Here is a 19505-nt window from a genome sequence, read left to right as displayed (position 1 = left end):
GTCCCACTGTGGGATGCTGCCCCCCAAAAGGAGGGTCTCCAGGGGCTCCCTGCTGCAGGGAGGCAGAAAACGGGGTCCTGTGGAAGACCCTGGGAAGGACTTGGGGCTTTACCAACCACCGCAAAGACACGGTTTAGAATAACCAACATCACCCGGAGCTCAAGCTGCAGTCACCAACTGTTGGCGCAGCCACCGTGCTAACGAGCCGCTCCGCCTGCTGATGCCTCACACAGTCCTTAAGGCTTAATTAAGCTTAACAATATTTGGAGGTTACCAACCATTTCCACTGATCTTTTATTCACGAGCTCAGAGGCAGCTTCTTTCGCTGGGGTGCTGTCGGGAGGGAAGCAGGGGAAGAGCCGGGGGGGGCTGCCCTGCCCACCAGTTTTGCCCAGTGCTGGCCCAGGCCCTGGAAAGGAAACCCAGCTGGGCTGGGTCCTGCTGGGGGCTGGGGCACCCCACGTTGCCCCTAGCCCACGCTGGGGGCCCCCCACCTCACCTGTGGGGTGGATGGGTGGCACCCCCCTCCCCCCTGGACCCTGCTTATGGTCCCCCCCCCAATGCTGATGCCTGCATGGGGCACCCCCCCGAGCCCTGCCCCAGGCCCCCCCCTCAGGTCTAGCCGCTACTTTAGGGCTGGGGAGAGAGCAGCGGGGGGTCCCAGTGGGAGCCCACTTAGAGGCCCCCCTCACCCCTGGGGGTCCCCCCCACTGCACTGGGCCCTACCCAGAGACACCACCCCCCCCCCCCCCGAGGTACCGCTTAAGGCTCCCCTCACCCCTGGGGCCTCCCCACTAGTGCAGGCCCTGTCTACCCCACCCCCCCCCTACCCCCCCCAGACCCTGCTTAGAGCCCCCCACTTTACCCTGAGACCTACCTAAAGGTCCCACGCAGGCCTTCAGACCCCCACCACCTCAGCTCTAGGGGCCACCTGCCACCCCCCACCCCCCCCAGCCCCACTTAGGGCCCCCCCATCACCCCACAGCCCTGCCTGCTCCCCACTCCTGCCTGGGGGGACCCCCCCCCTCCACTCTAGACCCCCCCCCAGGCCCTGCTTAGGGCCCCTCCTTCACACTGAGGCCTACCTAAAGGTCCCACCCAGGGCCTTGCTTGAGGCCCCCCCCCACTTCAGCTCTAGGGACCACCTACCCCCCATCCCCACCTGTCATTCCCCCGCCCCCAAGGCCCTGCTTTGGGCCCCCCCCATCACCCCCACAGCCCTGCCCTGCTCCCCACTCCTGCCTGGGGACCCCCCCCCTCCACTCTAGACCCCCCCCAGACCCTGCTTAGGGCCCCTCCTTCACCCTGAGGCCTACCTAAAGGTCCCACCCAGGCCTTCAGACCCCCCACCACCTCAGCTCTAGGGGCCACCTGCCACCCCCACCCCCCCCAGCCCCACTTAGGGCGCCCCCCATCACCCCACAGCCCTGCCTGCTCCCCACTCCTGCCTGGGGACCCCCCACTCCAAATTAGATCCCCCCAGACCCTGCTTAGGGCCCCTCCTTCACCCTGAGGGCCTACCTAAAGGTCCCACCCCCGGCCTTTCAGACCCCCCACCACCTCAGCTCTAGGGGCCACCTGCACCCCCCCCGCCTGAGACCCACCTCCCACGCCCCCTACTCCAGCCCTACCCCAGGATCTACCTGAGCCCCCACCCCCCCAAGCGCCACCCCTTCCCCTCGCACGGCCCCTTTAAGAGCGCGCAGCCCCCGCCCCCAGGGCGTGATGACGTCAGGACGCAGCCTGCGCGCGGGCCTGCCGCTTCCCTGCCCCCCCTCCCCCTCGGCCCCCGCCCAGCGGCCCCCCCCGCCCCCCCCCCCCCCTCCCCCCCCCCCCCCCCCCCCCGCAGCGCCGCGGTGACACCGAGCAGGAAGCGCGCGGGGGCGCGGGCAGAGCGGGAGCCGCCGCCGCCGGAGCCAGCGCCGCCGCCATGAACGGCAAAGGCAAGGCCGGGGGGCGCGTCCCCCCCCGCGTCCCCCCGGCTGCAACCGACAGCCAACACCGCCCCCCTCCCCGCCCCCCCCCCCCCCCCCCAGACCCCCCTGGCCCCGGGACGCGGCGCCTTTAAGGGCGGCGCCGCAGCGCGTGACCGCGCGGGGCCGGGCGGCCAATGGGAGCGGGGCGGGGGGGGGCGGGAGCGCGGGTCGCCATGGAGCCGCGCGCCTCGGCCAGGCCTTTAACCCTGGGAGTGCCGGGCGGGGGGAGGGGCGGGACCCCCGCGCGTCAGGTGAGGGGTCCCCACGCCGTGCGGGGGGGGGCGAGGTGGGGGACAGACACCCCCCCCCCTCCCCCTCCCCGCTGACGTGGGGGATCCTGCGGGTGACGTAAGGGGGACCCCCGTTAGATGGGGGGGGGCGCTGAGATGGGGAGACACCCCCCGCCCCCACTGCTGACGTAGGATCCCCCAGAGGACGTAAGGGGGACCCCGTTAGTTGGGGGAGGGGCGCTGCGATGGGAGAGACCCCCCTGCTGACGTAGGGGATCCCCCAGGTGACGTCAGAAGGCAAGGTGCAGGAGACCCCCTGGGTGACGTAATGGAAGGGCCCCCCCCCCCCCCCCCCCCCCCGGGTGATGCAATGGGGGGGGCTGTGGGGAGCCCCTACCCCGCGGGGGGGGGTCTCTCGGGTGCCATGAGGGGGCTCGGGGGGTGGGGGGGGAGGTTGGAGTGAGTGAGACACCTTTGTAACGGGGGGGGGGGAGGGGGGGCAGCTGGGTCAGGGGGGACCCCCCAGGGGACAACGTGTGTGTGTGGGGTGCAGCTGAGGGGGGTTGAGACCCCCTGAAAGGTCCAGGATGGGGGGGGGCACCCAGGGGGGGCTGCCGTGGCTTAATGGGCTGCATCCTGGCAGCAGAGGGGGGTTTCCCTGGAAGGGGGTACTCCAGGGGTGGGGGGTACCCCAGGATGGGGGAGGGAGCAGGGTAGGGGACACCCATGGGCGGCTGCCATGATAATTAACAAACGGGACTTTCCAAAGACTTAAGAATAATCAAAACTGACTGGTCGGCGGCTTCGGGCTGAACTTTCCTCCTTCCCGCAGGACAATACCCCACGCCGCCGTCCTTCCCGGTACAGCCGCCTGCCACCCCCCCGGTGTACCCCCAGACCGTGCCGCTCCCGCAGCCGCCCGCCCTACACGGACGCCCCTCCGGCTTACTCCGAGGTGGGATGCTCCTCCAAAAGCTTTCTTTCCTTCTGAGACCCCCCTCCTAAATTACAAAAAACCAAGTCATCGCTCCGTAACTTCTTTTTTCTTCTTGTTGCCCGGGGGGACTCGCTCACCGCGTGTATCAGCGGTGGGCACCCAGCATCCTGGTGGGAGATGGGAACTATCCGGTGCCGAACCTTCGGAGCCACGCCTGGCGTTGAGACAATAAATTTCGCTCATCTCTAGCTACAAATAATAGGGATAATTATCTCTTAGATGGCTTCGTGCAGCCAGTGGGCAAAAATGACCCTCGTGCAAGGAGGAGGGTGACAGTGGATGGGACAGTGATGCTGAGCGCAAAGAACAAGTCGCTCAGGTTCCTTGCATGGCTTTTATTTTATTTTTGTCTTTTTTTTTTTTACCCCACCAGCTTTACCGCCCCAGCTTCGTGCCGCTGGGGGCTGCCACTGTGCCCACCATGTCTGCGGCGTACCCGGGCGCTTCTGTCTTCCTGCCCGTGGCCCAGTCCGTGGCCGTGGGTCCCATCGGCTCCTCGGTCCCGATGGCGTATTACCCCGTGGGACCCATGTACCCTCCTGGTTCAACGGTCCTTGTGGAAGGTGGCTTTGATGCTGGGGCGAGGTTTGGGGCTGGCGGAACACCCAGCATCCCAGTAAGTACCAACGTACCCCCCAAACCCCGCGTGCTTCGGCGTTGGAGGGTTGCAGGCGGTAGCCGGGGAGAAATGTCCTTTTATTTTCTGAGAAAAAACGTGTTTCTTACCCCATCCCTCATCGGGGAGAAGGGTGGGCTCCTGCTTTCCATCTCTGGCCAACCTGTGGTTCTCCAGCGGTTCTGACGCACAGCAAAACCCTTCTGTGGCCAGTACTAGCCCCAGCTTGGCTTGGGGGTCGTGGTATAACGTGCGTCGGAGGGAGGCACCTGATTTTCCCTGCCCCCAAACACTGAGCTGGCCTCTCCCTGTGCGGGAGGTTCCTGCTTCCCTGGACTTTCCCCCCGTCGCTCCTGGCCACGTGAAGTTCTTGTTCTACAGCCCACGGGCTCCTCTGCGCAGGCAAAAAGCCCCGCAGGAGCTCTCCGAGGCGAGAGGGCAGCACATGGCTGAGCGTCTCACATCGGCTCCGGGGCTCCGTCACCCTGTCAAGTGACGGGGACACACGGATGGGGGGGTTTGGGGTCCCAGCAGCGAGCGATGGGGAGGTTTTGGGGGTCCCGGCAGCGAGCGATGGGGATGCGGATGGGGAGGTTTTGGGGTCCCGGCAACGAGCGATGGGGATGCGGAAGGGGAAGTTTTGGGGTCCTGGCAGCGAGCGATGGGGACGCGGATGGGGAGGTTTTGGGGTCCCGGCAGCGAGCGATGGGGACGCGGATGGGGAGGTTTTGGGGGTCCCGGCAGCGAGCGATGGGGGACGCGGATGGGGAGGTTTTGGGGTCCCAGCAGCCCGCAGCGGCGGCGTGTCAGCTCCTGCCGTGGCACTGGGCTCAGCTGTCCTCCCGCCTCCCCCTTCTCTGTTTTGCAGCCCCCCCCACCCGGCTGCCCCCCCAACGCCGCCCAGCTGGCCGTCATGCAGGGAGCCAACGTCCTGGTGACGCAACGGAAGGGCAACTTCTTCCTGGGAGGCTCAGACGGCGGCTACACTATCTGGTGAAGAAGGCAGGGGAAGGGGGGGAGAGGGGGGGGGCTCCATTTGTGTAAGGAAAGACATCACATACTGTCAGCACTTCTCACGATGTAACTGCTTTAGTCCATATTAACCCGACGTCGCGGATGAGACACGCAGCGGTGAGGGGTCTCCCCGGGCTGGTGCCCGACCCTGCAGGCACCCGAAAACGAGCCAAGGGACGCTGGTGACGGTAGCGGCGCCGCTGTTTAAATGGGGGGGGATTAATTAATTCACAGTGTGAACGTGAGCTCGGCAGTCCTGCCTCTTCGTTTCACCGGAGTAACACCGCTGTGGGGAAGGCGAGGGAGCGGGGCCGGTGCCATGCCGGTACCGCTGGCCCCAGAGCCGTGACCCCCCAGGTTTCCCCCTCCCCAAAAGCAAAGGTGCTGGCTGGAAAAGCGAGGCAAAACTTGGGAGGGCACCGCCGCGCTTCCTTCGTCCTGACCTCGGGAGAGCGCATCCCTGGGAGCACCCCGTGCTCACGGTCACCCCCGTTTCCCTCTGGGAAGTTATGCGGCTGGCGTGTATCATGGGATTTTTTTTTATACACTCCAAGTAATCTTGGATTTCTTTGCACATTAGATCTAATCAAAGCCAGGCTTTGGTGCCAGAAACACAATGCAACTCATCTTTGAACCTTTCATTCGATGCTAACTAGGCTTTTAGAATGACGCTTAATAAACAAATGTCTTTTTTTCTTTTTTTTTTTTTTTTTTTTTTTTTTTGAAACTCAACCTGGTGTCTTGACACCAAAACTCCTTCAGGCTGTTGTTCAGAGGGGCTGGTCACCATCTGCCCGAGGGTGTGTAACAACTGTCAATCAACACACAAATTAGCTTGGGTCGTGGGTTTTCCGGACACGTACTTCAGAAATGACTTGGGTATAATGAAGTCTTCGTAGGGTTAAGAAGAATATTTCAGGGATCCTCAATGTTTTGGGTTTTGTTTTGTTTCTGTTTTCTGACGAAAAAATATCAGATTCAAATATATTTTATCTCGAGGTTTCAGTTTAATCTAAATCTGTGTCTTGTATATGTTGTGTTTAACCATCCGACTGACTGTTATGAAAACGTTCAGCATTACGTCTCTCTCTGTATACACTGTGGTGCACTTAACTTGTGGATTTTTTTATACTAAAAAAAAAAAAAAAAGGTAGAATAAAGACTATTTTGAAAATTTGAACGAAGTAGCAGGTTTGCATCAGACCTCAAATAAAACCCCTTGGCTCCCGCCCACCGCAAGCCTTCGGGTTTCTTCACTTATTTCCTCTTTGCTGCTATTTTATGAACTTCCTCCTGTTTGGGCTGTTTCTTTTTTCCCCTCCGGGTTTGGTTTCAAGGAAGAGCTGCCCCTCGAGGGGGGACGTCGAGCTGCTCCTCGCCTCATCTTTGTGCGGAGCAAAAGCGGAGGAAAGCCGGTGTCCCTGCCTGCCGGGTGAAGCAAACCTGCTCCGCGCCTCATCTCACAATGCCTCTCGGGGCAGGGATGAGCATCCCGGCTGACGGATGCCTCTCGGGGCAGGGATGAGCATCCCCACATCCGTAGGGTGCCATGGGGCTCCGAGTCGCACAATCCATCGGGCTGCGCTACGTGTGTGCTTAACCTTAGCGTAGGTAAGTTGGAGGCTAATTAACCCACCCCTAAATCATCAGCGGAATAACTTCATTGTGGTGTGAGATAAGGGAAGGGAAAACATGAGCGACTCTTGGAGCGTTTGGTCACGGGTCTGTATTAGGAAGCACCGAAGGGAGGAGGTGGGGGATGGGGGCAGCCAGAGCGTGGCTGTGCCGGCTCTGCCGCACTCCTTGCCCCAGCTCCGCAAAGCTCCGACACACACCTGTTGATTTTTCCTTTGATGGTTGGCTTAATAAATTAAGGAAAAAAAACAAAATGGGGGGAAAAAGCAGCTTGTAGATCCCCAACTCCAAGGAATTGAGCGACTGGGACCTGAGAGGTGGGTGCTGGAGCCGGCGGCTCAGATGAAATATTCTTCTTTCTCCTTGGCTGGAGCATCCTCCATCGGCAGCGCCACGTCGGGCTCCGCCACCGGCTGCTCGTAGGTGAGGTAGCTGCCTTTGTTTCTGTACAGGTAGACGATGATCACCACCAGCACCGTCAGCAGGGTGAGGAACACCAGCGTGATGACAACTGCCGGGGAGAGGAGCCGGGTTTAGCCGGTACTGAGCCGCCGCGCGGTGCCGGGGCTGGATGTGGCCCGGGGAGCCCCTACCTGCGATGAGTGCTGTGTTGGCGTCCTCGTGGAGCGGTGGGGTGTGAGCCTTCTTCAGGGCGGGGGTTGTCAGCTCCTCTTCAGCAAACAGGGAGAGTGGAGAAGGTGAGGCTGGTGCTGAGCCGGCTCTGAGCCCGGTTTGAGCCCAGCCGGGGCACACGGTGGCCACAGGCGAGGGCTCGCCGAGGGTCACGGTGCTGCGCTCACCTGCGCTCCGAGGGTGCTGAGCCTCCATCGCATCGGCTTCCTGCAGGCGAAGCTCTGGGCTCCTTCCGAACTACCAAAAAAAAAAAAAAAAAAAAAAGAATCAAAGTGATAAATTCCCCCACAACCCCCCGAAGGGTGCAGCCGCCAGCTAATTAAAGCAGAGCTGTGGCGCTAATTAAAGCGGAGATTTTATTGGGGCTGATGGGGAGGTTGCAGGTCACTCAAACTTCCAGAGCTTCCAACTGCCCGTGAATCCGCGTGGATGCTCCCGGCAGCATCCTGAGGGTGATGCCGCCGCTGCCGTTGATGCCGCCGCTGCTGTCACGTTTTCTCGTTTTCCCTGGAAAAAAGCAGCCCGAGGGGGGTGGGCAACCCCGGGAACCCCCCAAAAAACCGCGCTCTGCAATGGCTCCGGCACGAGTGACTCAGCGCCTCAGCGGGGACGTGGTGCCGCTAGATGTCAGGAGGAAAAAAAAAAAAAAGAAAGAAAAAAAAATTTTAAAAATAAATGTGGGAAATGACCCGCGGGAGCATGGCAGTGGGCCAGCACCGCGGAGCTGGGAGCCGTGCCGCGCAGCCGGGATGCATCTCACCAGGCTGGGGGATGCTAACCCCGATGTGACCTCCCAGATTTTGGCACCAGGATGAATTTTGGGGGGTCTGGCCCTGCCCCGGTGGCCCCCCGGTGCCCCCAGGACTCAAAACCTCCCCGACCGCAGTGGGGTTGGCTTTGCAGCGAGACTGGAGTGCGAACGCTCGTGGAGAGGTGGGATGTTGGGAAAACAGTTTCCCCCCTTCCCAGCGGCAGGGACAGAGGGGGGACCCCTCCCCACCCACCGGCACCCCGAATCGCTGGCCCTGTCCACACAGCAACTGGCACGAGCTGCCAGCTCGTTAAACCCGGCTTTGCATTAACACAGCTTTGCATTAAACATGGGTTTGCTTTAAACCCGGTTTTTGCTTTAAACCCACTTTTGCATTAAACATGATTTTGCTTTAAACCCAGCTTTGCATTAAACAGTTCTTGCTTCAAACCCAGCTTTGCTTTAAACATGATTTTTGCTTTAAACATGGGTTTTGCTTCAAGCCCAGCTTTGCATTAAACAGTTTTTGCTTCAAAACCCAGTTTAAACACTGGTTTTGCTTCAAACCCAACTTTGCATTAAACACGGGTTTGCTTTAAACATGATTTTTGCTTTAAACTCAGTTTTCTTTCAAACCCAGCTTTGCTTTAAACAGTTTTTGCTTTAAACCCAGCTCTGCTTTAAACGTGAGTTTTGCTTCAAACCCAGCTTTGCATTAAACATGATTTTTGCTTTAAACATGATTTTTGCTTTAAACCCAGCCCTGCATTAAACCCAGTTTTTCGTTCAAATCCAGCTTTGCATTAAACCCTTTTTTTGCCCCAAACCCAGCTCTGCCGTGATGCCCACTGGGCAGCAATGCCGGGTGTCAGGGGGAGGGAGGGGGGGTGACACGTGTGGCAGGAGCTGAGCGGACCCATCTCCCCCCCAGGCAGCTTCAAAGCAAAAAACGGGTGAAAAGGCCCCAACCCCTCAAAACTGGGATTGAAGAGGAAAGAGGAAAAGGTGCCGCTCGGTGGGAAGGGAGTGGTGCCACCGGGAGCCTCGGGAAGCGTTGGGCATCGCTGGTGGGAAATACAAACTCGTGCTGTGCCCACAGCGCCTGCACGATCCTGGGACTCAGCAAAGGTTTAAACCAAATTTTCAATTTAAAGACTTGATTCAGCATCCAAACGCCGGTGACCGCGGAAGCAAAGCTTGGCACGTTGCATCCCGGGGAGGGATGCTCTGGCCAGGTACCCCCGGATGCTCCGGCCGCGTACCCCTGGATGCTCCACCCACGTACCCTTGGATGCTCCGCCTGGGTAACCCCGGATGCTCTGCCTGGGTACCCCTGGATGCTCCAGCTGTGTACCCCCGGATGCTCCAGCCAGGTACCCCTGGATGCTCCACCCGTGTACCCTCGGATGCTCCAGCTGGGTACCCCCGGATGCTCCAGCCAGGTACCCCTGGATGCTCCACCCGTGTACCCTTGGATGCTCTAGCTGGGTACCCCCGGATGCTCCAGCCAGGTACCCCTGGATGCTCCACCCGTGTACCCTCGGATGCTCCAGCTGGGTACCCCCGGATGCTCCAGCCGGGTACCCCTGGATGCTCCGCCCGGGTACCCCCCTCGCTGCTTCTCCATCATGGGAGGCAACTCACCAAAACCAACAGGGAATTTGCCCCGTGCCCCATGCCGTGGAAAACTACGGGATATTCCGCAGGGCCAGGGTTACCTTGGTGGGCCGGGATCCAGCCGAGCTCCGAGCCTCCGGGCATCCAGCGGCTGCGCTGGGGGGCTGGCAGGGGGTGAGTCACTTCCCCAGTGCGCGGGATCCATCCGGATCACCATGTGTTTTTTAAAGTGACGCAGGGGTTGTGAAAAAACCACCCACCCATCATCTTCCTCATTCCTGCTCCCAGGCCAAGTCGCTCAAGAGCTGTTCCCACACGGAGCCCTCCCCGCCCCCCGGGGCGCAGGCGGCTGCTGGGGATGCTCGGCGGTGCCTTCATGGCCCCCCAGTCCCAGTCCCAGTCCCAATCCCAGTTCCTGTGCCCATTCCCAGGGGATGGAGGATGGGTTGAGCAAACCGGCCCTGCCGCCCGCTCGTCCCCATTTCTCCTCCGTCACCCCAGGTCCCCCCCGGAGCGTTTGCTCTCCCCTGCCCCCTGCTCAGCTTTCCCGATGGATTTTCCTCCTTCTGCCTCTCGCTGCAGGATGATCCGGACTTTTCCCTTCCCACCCACCTGGAACCCAGCTGGGAAACACCCGGCTGAGGACCCGCATTCCGGCTTCTCCCCGAAACCCGCCGCGCTTGGGCATCTCCCACCGCACAACTCCGTTACCTCTGGGTGCAAATCCCACGCAGCCCAACCCCCGCCCCCCCCCTGCCGACCTCCCGGGAAAGGGCGGATTTTCCGGGGGTCCCCAAGAGCCCTGTGTGTGTCTGTGTGTCCCCCCAGCTCCTACCTGCGCCCGCCGTGCCGGGGCTCACGGTGCCGGCACCATGTGCGGCTCCCAGTCTCGCCCAGGCGAAGGCGTTGCCTTTTTCCTGCCTCACCTTTCCAGTCCGGCTGCAACGGCGATAAAAATCCAGGAATTCCTTCCCCGGGATCCCTCCCCCGGGATCCCACCGGCTTGTGTGAAGCCAGCCCAGCACCGGGCACCAGCACGGCGACAGGCTTTTGCTTTGATATAAGGGAATTTTGCAGCGTGGCGTGGGGGTAAAATTGGGGTTTGTTTGGGGTTTTTTTGTTGGTTTTGTTTTGTTTTTTTTTTCCGCATGGCAGTGCATTTTCTGGGAGCTGGAGAAACCGGCTTGACACCTTCGCCCTGAGTCACGGCGGCGCTGGGTGCGTGGGGAGAAGGAGAACGGGACAAGTCCCTCCCACCCCTGGCGGGAGCCACCCATGGGTGAGGACCCCACTGTGCCCCCCGCAGCCCCCCCAGCCGGGGGGCTCTTGCAGGATGGAGCTTTGCCCCCCGCCAGCACCGTCGCCCCCCTCTCGCTGCTCTCTCAGCCTTTATTTCCAACAGGACGGGGGGTGGGATGTGCGGGACGGTTACACAAAGGGGATCTGGTGGCACCGCTGGGTGCCCGCTCACAGTGGGGTGAGGGTCTCGAGGGGGTCTTGGGGGGAGGTTGGTGCTGGGGGGGTGTCCTGGCTCACGTCCTGCTCCGGCGTCCCCTGGCAGCCTTGTTCCTGGGAGGCACACAGAGGTGGTGCTGAGCCGGGGGGGGATGGAGACCGTGTGGTTCCATTCAATGGGACCCATGGAGGACTGAGTCTGGCTGGGGGGGGGGCAGGGGGTCCCCGCGGTGCTGCTGCATCCGCCTCGGCTGGGGACCCCAGGGGGGACACCCACCCCCACCCCGTGCCGGGGGCCAGATCCAGCCCTATCTGCCAGCAGGGGAGCGGTGCACTGGGCTGGATTTATCCAAGGGGTGATGCCCCCCCAGCCCCACCAGGTGCCCCCCAACAAGCTGGGCACCCCCTTAACATCCCGGGGCAGGGATGCGGCCCCCACCATGGCACCTCCCCCTGCCCCCCTGGCCCCAGAACTTTCTCACCTGTGCTTTGGCCACCTGCGGCTCGATGTCCATCACCTCCACGCTGCCCTCGCTGCCCTCGGAGTCGCTGTCCCCATCGGTGGCACTGCCGCGTGGGCACGGCTCCGGGCACACCGCTGCTGGACCGGGGACATCACCGGGGCTGACCGGGGCTGGGGGTGGTGACCCCCCCGGCTGTGCCTGCCCCCCGCCGTCGGTGGCCGTGCCATCTGGCTGATGGGGGTCCCCCACGGTGGCCGGGGCTTCGCTCGCCCCCACCCCAGCTCTTCCCGGCTCCGGTGGCGCGGTGCCGGCAGCCTGGGCAATGGCCTTGGATAAAATCAGCGACGCCAGGGAGGTGGCGATGGCCTCTGCCCCCCCAGGCGCCCCGCTGGCAGCCCCCGCCGGCCCCGCACCCCGGCTCTCGGTGCCCGTGGGGGACTTGGCATGTGGCCCCGCGGATGTCACCGGTGTCCCCGGCTCGTGGGACGGTGCTTCGGGGCTGGGGTCGGGCTCTGGGGGGTCCTCGCTGGAGATCGACGCCGTCTCCGATAGGGACCCACCGCTGGCGGGTGAAGCGGGGGGTGGGCCAGGGACGGTGACCCCCGGCTCCCCATTGGAGATGGCATCGGTGGCACCGTCACCCGCCGCAGGGGACTCTGCCATCGCCTCCTCTGCTTCCACCGCAGGCTCCCGGGCCAGTGCCCTCCCCGGGCAGGGGAACACGGGCGGGGGGCTCACCGGCGAGGAGATGACCAGCGACCGCCGATTGCTGTACGGGGGGGGACAGCGGGGGTTAAGCCCCCCACAGGCATCACCCTTGGGGACACATGGTGGTGGCCCCAGCTCCGGTGACGCTCCCCCAGCCAGCACCATCAGCAAACAGCCCCGGTTAATTAACTCAGCACCACCAAAGCACCCTCAGCCCGGCGGCGGGCGGCGCTTGCCCATCTGTAGGTCTGGGGGTCTGGGGGGGACAATTTGGCCACTGGAAGCCCCCCACGGCCCCCCACCCATTACCTGGGGACACCTTTGACGATGAAGACCTTGCTGGAGTGCTGCTTGTCCAGTGTGCTCATCACCTCGTAGAGGTCACGGTTGAGCTGCGAGGGGGGACATGGGGGGAGAAACGGGTCAGAAGGCCCTCCCAGTGCCACCAGAGGGGCCTCCCCAGTCCCACCATCACCCACCAGCACCCCAAACATCCCTGAGCTGCTCTCAATTATTAAATCAGCAGCGACGCTTGGAGGTGGATGGGGGGCGTTGGCGGAGGGCACCCAGCGATGGCTGCGAGGTGGGGGGGGAGGGGAGGGGTGTTGTGGGGTGCTGCCTGGCCCCCCCCACCTTGCTCATCTCCTTGTAGAAGACGTCACGGAGGTTGGAGATGTTCTGGAAGATGGTCACGTAGCAGGCAATGCGGCTGGGGGGGGAACACAGGAGGGGGGCTGGGGGGGGCTTGGGGGTGCTGAGCACCCCGCCGGTGAGCACCCACCCTCGGGGTCCCCTGGGCATGGGGATGGCGAATGACCCCTTGGCGGGGAGACAAGGTGGCCCTGGACATTTGTCCCCAGGGCCACTCCGCTGTGGTGATGGTGCTGCCGCCTCCCGGCTGTCACAGCCGCGTGGCCAGTGTCCCTGGGGACCACCAGCCCCCCCTCCCCGCAGTGGCCTTTTGGGGGAAACCCCCACTTCTTCCCCGCCGGGGGGGGAGGGGCACCCACCCGCTGGCACCCGCGCCCAGCCCAAGGCCCAGGGCTCAGTGACCGGGTGTGGGGACCGTGATGTCCCCCAGCCCCACGATGTCCCTCAGCCCCCATAGCACCTCCCAGCCCCGTGACATCCCCCAGCCTTCGTGGCACCCCACTCAGTGACTGGGTGTGGGGACCGTGATGTCCCCCAGCCCCACGATGCCCCCCAGACCCCATGGCACCCTCCAGCCCCTGTGGCACCAGCCTTGCAATGCCCCGCAGCCCCCGTGATGCCCCCCAGACCCTGTGACGCCCCCAGCCCCGCAATGACCCCTGGCCCCGCGATGACCCCCAGACCCTGTGACACTCCCCAGCCCCACGATGCCCCCAGCCCCCATGACGCCCCCCCATCCCCGCGATGACCCCCAGACCCTGTGACACCCCCCAGCCCCCATGACGCCCCCCAGCCCCACGATGCCCCCCAGCCCCTGTGACGCCCCCAGCCCCCGTGACACCCCCAGTACCTGCCATACAGAACCGGCAGCTCCTCCCGCAGGTCCCTGTTCAGGTCTTCGAACACCGCCTGGGCTTTGTTAAACTCCTCCTCGGCCTGTGGGGAGGGAAGGGGGGGCCATGGCTTTGCCGCCAGGGCCGGGGGGGGCTGCCCCGGGCAGGGGTCCCGTGAGAAGCTGGACCTTGGCAATTTTCGCCTCGTCCTTCTTCTTGGCGCTTTGCAGAGCTTCCAGGTGGTGCCGGGCGCTGTCGTAGTCCACCAGCTTACGGCCCCGCTTGGCGATGCGCTCCTGGGGGGGGTGGTGAGCCAGAACCCAGCCCCCCAGCCCCATCACGTCCCTCCCATCCCCCAGTGGGTACCTTAAAGTCCCCAAACTGGGCCAGGTAGTTCTCCATCAGGCGCAAGGCTTGGTCGGCCAGCTTCGCCTCGTAGTCATCCCACAGGAGGTCATTGCTCTGCGGGGTGGAAAACGGGGGGGACAAGGATGGAACGCCTGGGTGTGTGTCCCCCCCGCCGCCCCTCCGGCTGTACGTGCTGGGCTGCATCCCCAGGGACCCCCCCGCTGGGCTCACCGCCCCCCCCCCAGGCTCAAAGGGGACCCGTGGGGACAGGGGGGGCGCTGGGGGCTCACAGCTGCGATGGCTTTCAGCTCCTCGTGGCCGTCCCAGGCGGGGCTGTAAATCTCCTGCAGCGTTTCGGCCACTTTCCGGGAGCTCTCGTGCATCACTGCGGCGTGGCCAGCGCACGCAGAAAGAGAATTGTTTATTTATTACTACATTGCATTATTTATCATTAAATAATTTTAATTATTTATTATCATCTTTTATTATGTATCATTATTTACCATTGATTATTCTTTACCGTCGATCGTCTGTTCTTTACCACTATTTATTCTTTATCGTCGATTGTCTGTCCTTTACCATCGATTATTTAATCTTTACCGTCGACTATTTAATCTTTACCGTCGACTATTTAATCTTTACCATCGATTGTCTATTCTTTACTATCGACTATTTAATCTTTACCGTCGATTGTCTGTCCTTTACCGTCGACTATTTAATCTTTACCATTGATCGTCTATCCTTTACCATCAATTCTTTAATCTTTACCATCAATCCTTTAATCTCTACCATCGATTATCTGGTCTCTATTATTTATTAACTACTATTCATTAACACTGGTAGGCAGACCGGGCTGCAGCCACCTGCCCCGGCAGCCCCCCGCGCCGCCCGGCTCCATACCTCTCACGGCACCCAGGAAACCCTTCAGCTCCTTGTAGAGTTTGTTTCCTTCGTTCTGCAAAGCACCGCGGTGAGGGCCGGGGGCTCGAGGCCGTTCCCGGGAGCCCACCAGGGATGGAGGTACCCCGGGGGGCAGCGGGGCCAGGGGATGGGGTGGGGGTGTCCCTGTGCCCCCCCTTCCCCGCGCCCCCCTGCAACCTGCTGCAGCTGGAAGTTGTAGGCGCTTTGCTCAAACTGCTCGTCTTTGGTTTCCACTGTTTTCCCCAATTTTTGCAAAACCTGGGATGGAGAGAGATGGAGCCGTGGGACCAGCCACTGGCCCTGGGCTCGGCGCTGCCCCCCGGGCGCTACCCTGGGTGGGGAGCAGGGCTGACCCCCACCGAGCCCCTCACGGGGGGGCACCAAGGGGCCAGCAGGGGTTTGGATGGGGAATGCAAAAATTTGATGCCTCCCTGGCTGCTTTTATTTTTTTAGTGGAAAACGGTGACTTTTTGGGTGCTGACCCATCACGGCACCCTACGGAACCACAGGTGCAGCCTGTGCACCCCGAAGCACCCAGGTGGGGGGCTGTGGGGGCAGGGGGAGCCCTGGTGCTGGTGCTGCTGCTGCTGAGGATGAGGATGGGCTGAGGCTGAAGGCAGCTCCCGTGCCCCCTGGCAGGAGCACGGCGAGGCCAGGGCTGTGTCCGATGGAGCTTTGGGGTGTCCAGGAAGAGCGTGAACCCCCGGGAAGCGGCGGGGGCCTGGCCCGGGCTGATACGGCCATGCCGGAGCCCAAATTAGCACCGAGCCCCAGCCAGGAAACCCAAGGGCCCGTGGGTTTGGCGGGGTGGGGGGGGCTTTGCACGGCCCCCAAAATGGGAGCCACCGCTGGCTTTACAGGGCAAAGGGATGCCCCGGAGCCACCCCAAAACTGCCAAAATTGCCCCGTTTCTGCCCACTTCCGCAGCCCTTCCCCCTCGCTTCCTGTGCAGCAACGCTGGCGTCCCCGGGCCTGTCCCCATGCCGGGTCCCACTGGGGACTGTCACCTTCCGCCAGCCCTGGGGACCCCGGGCCAGCAGCCCACCGGCCCCCCAGCACCTCCGGAAGGCGTTTTGGGTGGAAAAAGCCCATTTTTAGAGAATCCAGCGGCCACCAAAACACCGTGGGGCCTTGGGGGCCACGTCAACCCCAGCACCTTGGAGCGATGGGGACATCGACCCCGACGTGCCCAAATTAACACCCCGCGAGCACCCAGGGTGCCCAGCAGTGCTTGCTGTGCCACCCCCTCAGCCCCGCAGCAGGGAAAAAGGAGGGAATAAAATAAAAATCAAGGATTGGGGGGAGGGGGGGCTGGGCATCGCCCCTACCTTCTCCTGCGCCCGGCTGAAGTGTTTCTGGACCTGCTTGGCGAAGAGCCCGGCTCCACCGCCCCTGCCCTCTGCCATGGCTGCAGCCCGGCTCCGCTCGCGGCCGCACGCTGCGGTTTGATGTTTTCGGTGGAGGAAGTTCGAGGCGAGGCAGCTGCTGGCATCCGCTGAGCACCCGGGCACCCCCACCGCGCCCTGCCCCCCCAAAGGCTCCCCCCTGCGCCCAGCGGCACGGGTGGGCCAAGGGGGTGACGAGAAACCACGTCCTCATGGTTCTTCCATGGGGGTTTGGGTTTGGGGTGCAAAGTTTGGGTTTGGTGCCGGGATTTGGTGCCGGTGCTGGGCGGGGGAGTGGCATGGCCGGTGCTCCAGGATGCGGCCATGGGGCAAGACAGTAACAGCCGCCCCGTCCCACATCCCCCGTTGGTTTTGGAAGAGAAACGGAGTGAATGGCAGGGAAAAAATTCCCAACTAGATCCCCCCGTGCCATCCTGGATCCCCGCTGCATCCCCAAGGAGCTGCGCTGCTGCCCGTGAAGAGGATTTGCAGCATTTTCCCCCTTTTCCGTTATCCTAAGGAATTTCCGGCTGCCCTGAAAGCTTTTCCTTGTGGCAGTTTCCTAAGGTGTGAGGAAGAGGAGGGACGCGGCCCAAGGGATGCTCTGGAAGATGGAAGGGGAAAAGGATGCTGAGGGTTGGGAGAGAAGGGATTGCCGGGCTGCTGGGCAAAGCACCCACCAGTGCGCTGGAGAGAGGAAATGATTTTATTGGCCCCAGCTAATAAAATTATTTTTGTAAACCCCCAAAGTCCAAAAGGTGGGGGAAGAGGATGTTCATCGCTTGGGCTGGGGATCAGGTTCTTCTCCTGCCTCAGTTCTGGGCCATCACCTGCGAGGGGAAGGACGGAAATGGCTGAGCCAGGGGGCCAGAGCCGGCCCATCGGTGCAACGATCACGTCTGGTCTCAGCCCCCCGGGCCCGCGCCCTGCCGACGCCTTACGTTGGTCATCCAGGAGATGTAGGCAGACACGCGGGTGAAGACGGTGGGTTTGTTCTTGACGTTGCAGCCCAGGCTAGAGACGAAGCTGGTGACGCCATGGACCTGGTACTGCCCGTTCACCGCGCAGTGGAGGGGACCGCCCGAGTCACCCTGCCGGACCAAGGAACCCCAGTGAGATGGGAGGGATGGGAACGCCGGTGGGATGGGAACGCTGGTGGGATGGTGGGGAGAAGCGGGATGCCGCAGCCGTACCTGGCAGCCGGAGCGGACGCCGTCACCGCCGGCGCAGACCATGGTGGTCTTGACTGTGGAGCCCCAGTAGGATGGGCTGGAGCAGATCTGGTGGTCCACCACGGGCAGGGGCGCCTGCATCAGGACGCTGGAGAGTTGCCCGTTGGCTGCACCCAACGAGCGCCCATCAATACCCTGCGAGGTGTGACAACCCCCCCGTGCCACAGCCGAGCCCACAGCCACCACTGAGCCCCTTGTCACGCATCAGATCCCCCCACCCTCTGGTACCCCCACACCCCCGGCACCCCCCCCCCCCGGATGCCATGCCCTGAGCAAAGCCCTGCATGATGCCTCCTGGGACCTCGAAGGGCTTAAAAATATTGTTCAGGTCCCCCCTTCTCCCACAGTTTTGGGGGACTGAGGGTCCACGGCGCCCTGCCAGCACTCACTGCGGGTGAGACCCCAGCCCGTGATGTAGCAGGGGTATTTGTTGGGCAGGATGGAGCCCTCCCGGGGCAGGGCCGCCAGCTGCACGTAGCTGTTCAGGGTGGCAGAGCTGGCCAGGCGGATCAAGGCGATGTCGTAGCTGGTGAGAGGAGGGAAAGGGTGTTACAGGGACCCCCCCCCTTCCCAGTGATGCTCCCCCTCCCCTCAAATCCCCCTCCCCACACACGTTACCCCCCAGCAACGTTGTTGCTGTTCCAGTAGGGATGAATGATGATCTTGCTCACGCTGAAGACCTGCTCTTTGCCATCATTTGAGTAGAGGTTGTGCTCGCCAGCCACAACACGGAAGTTCAAGTTACTGCCGGCAAGACAAAAAACCACAGGATCAGGCCCCGAATTACGATTATTTCAAGAGGGAGTTAATATCAAAATGATTGATGCAAGAAGATGCTCCCAGGGATGGTCCATGTAACCCCTTGATGGGGGACCAGCAGGGACCTTCAAGGACTGCTGCTCCCTGTGCTGGGGCAGCCCAGATTTCTCCTTGGAAAGGTTTTTGGTGGAAAATGGCTTTTCCAGGAGAGGAAGGTGGGGGGCCCACGCCTGCTCACCGATCCACACAGTGGGCTGCCGTCATCACCCAGTTCTTCCGGATGAGGGACCCACCGCAGGTGTGACGCCAACTGCCACTGGAGTAATACTGGAGGGAAATCTGGGGAGGGGAGGGGGTGTAAGACATGGCGGGGGGAGGGGGGTCCTACCACATGGTCCTGGCAGGGTGAGACCCCCCGGGATTTACTGGGTGACCCCAGGAAGGACCCACCTGGGAGGGCCAGGCATGGGAGCGCGCCTCGGTCCCACCAACCACCCGCTGCACCCCATCGAGGTCCTGCTCGGAGCAGCGTCCTGCGGGACAGAGGATTGGGGGGGGGGGGTGAGTTGCAACCAGGGGGGTTGCCACCAGCTAACGAGGCTGAGGGCTTCCCGCAGAGGACGCACCGCAGAGGGCGAGGGCGGCGAGGAGCACGAGCTGCAGCATCATCGTGGACCGTGGCGGAGCTCGGTCTGTGGCGGGGGCTGCACCGCTGGCGGCTTTAAAGGGGACGGAGGCGGGACGGGAAGAAACCCAGGTGGCACCGAGCTGCCTTGGTCCCTCTTCCAAAACATACATGGCCACGAAGGTCAGGGCTGCAGAACCCTGGGTGCAGCCCAAGGTCCCCTCGGCTTCGGGCAGGCAGCGCAAATCCCCGGGCAGAGGATGCAGCTCTCACATCCTCCTCTTCCGCGCATCTCTGGCAACGCCGCTGGGTTTCTCCCAGCCTCCAGCCCCACAGATGCCCCAGCTGCAGCTTTTGCGTTGCTCTTACCTGTGGGATGCCTCCCAAGAGGTTTTTCTGACACACCAACGGTGACTGCATTGCCACCGGGCTGGAGAATGAGAGGAAAATGCAGGGCAAGACCCCCACCCCCTCCAAAAAAACCCACCCAGCACAGCCAAGGGACCAGCCACAACCCCCACAGGACATTATTTTGAGGTTCAATGAAATACCAACATGGTTTGTAAGAAAAAACCTGATTTCTGGCCAAAAGTTTTCCCCCCTCCCCCCCCCCCGTTAAAAAGCAAGTGAGGCTGTTCTGGGATGGGGGGGGCAA

General features: G+C 62.4%; 5 protein-coding genes and 1 long non-coding RNA gene across 7 annotated transcripts in view; 2 read left to right on the top strand and 4 right to left on the bottom strand.

Moving 5' to 3' along the window:
- The window catches only part of POU6F1 (POU class 6 homeobox 1), a 27839-nt gene extending 27321 nt beyond the window's left edge, over window positions 1-518 (bottom strand). Inside the window, exon 1 of the mRNA XM_056321868.1 lies at window positions 275-518. The gene's annotated coding sequence lies outside the window, so the exon portion shown is untranslated. The remainder of the gene's footprint in view (window positions 1-274) is intronic.
- Window positions 519-1725: 1207 nt separating this feature from the next.
- DAZAP2 (DAZ associated protein 2) lies at window positions 1726-6013 on the top strand. The gene is given in 6 exon segments (XM_056322579.1): window positions 1726-1749; window positions 1850-1943; window positions 3039-3124; window positions 3126-3161; window positions 3577-3819; window positions 4688-6013. Coding segments are annotated over 6 exon segments (612 nt in total). The 3' UTR covers window positions 4817-6013.
- Window positions 6014-6544: 531 nt separating this feature from the next.
- Window positions 6545-9273, bottom strand: SMAGP (small cell adhesion glycoprotein). 2 transcript variants are annotated; one of them, XM_056321905.1, is made up of 3 exons: window positions 7269-9273; window positions 7062-7139; window positions 6545-6979 (listed from the first exon to the last, which is right to left on the bottom strand). In XM_056321905.1, exons 1-3 carry the CDS (start codon window positions 7294-7296, stop codon window positions 6807-6809), a joined length of 279 nt encoding a protein of 92 aa, XP_056177880.1. In that variant the 5' UTR covers window positions 7297-9273; the 3' UTR covers window positions 6545-6806. The 2 variants fall into 2 exon arrangements, with proteins under 2 accessions (XP_056177880.1, XP_056177879.1); XM_056321904.1 differs by having other exon boundaries at window positions 7062-9232.
- Window positions 9031-10659, top strand: LOC130141171 (uncharacterized). The gene is made up of 2 exons (XR_008818998.1): window positions 9031-9110; window positions 9226-10659. It is a non-coding gene; the product is annotated as an uncharacterized LOC130141171 (long non-coding RNA).
- Window positions 10660-10838: 179 nt separating this feature from the next.
- Window positions 10839-16329, bottom strand: BIN2 (bridging integrator 2). The gene is made up of 11 exons (XM_056321873.1): window positions 16178-16329; window positions 15027-15107; window positions 14829-14883; window positions 14219-14313; window positions 13947-14042; window positions 13769-13876; window positions 13598-13683; window positions 12730-12805; window positions 12406-12488; window positions 11407-12157; window positions 10839-11038 (listed from the first exon to the last, which is right to left on the bottom strand). Exons 1-11 carry the CDS (start codon window positions 16253-16255, stop codon window positions 10937-10939), a joined length of 1611 nt encoding a protein of 536 aa, XP_056177848.1. The 5' UTR covers window positions 16256-16329; the 3' UTR covers window positions 10839-10936.
- A 593-nt stretch (window positions 16330-16922) lies between these two features.
- On the bottom strand, window positions 16923-19317 carry CELA1 (chymotrypsin like elastase 1). Its single transcript, XM_056321893.1, has 8 exons — window positions 18852-19317; window positions 18676-18758; window positions 18464-18564; window positions 18085-18210; window positions 17856-17992; window positions 17428-17573; window positions 17176-17325; window positions 16923-17064 (listed from the first exon to the last, which is right to left on the bottom strand). Exons 1-8 carry the CDS (start codon window positions 19021-19023, stop codon window positions 17047-17049), a joined length of 933 nt encoding a protein of 310 aa, XP_056177868.1. The 5' UTR covers window positions 19024-19317; the 3' UTR covers window positions 16923-17046.
- Window positions 19318-19505: the final 188 nt, after the last annotated feature.

Source organism: Falco biarmicus, chromosome 19, assembly GCF_023638135.1.
Source record: "Falco biarmicus isolate bFalBia1 chromosome 19, bFalBia1.pri, whole genome shotgun sequence".
In the NCBI taxonomy this organism is placed as follows: Eukaryota; Metazoa; Chordata; class Aves; order Falconiformes; family Falconidae; genus Falco; species Falco biarmicus.
The sequence above is the reverse complement of the archived record's forward strand: the minus strand, read 5'-3'. Positions and strand labels throughout refer to the sequence as shown.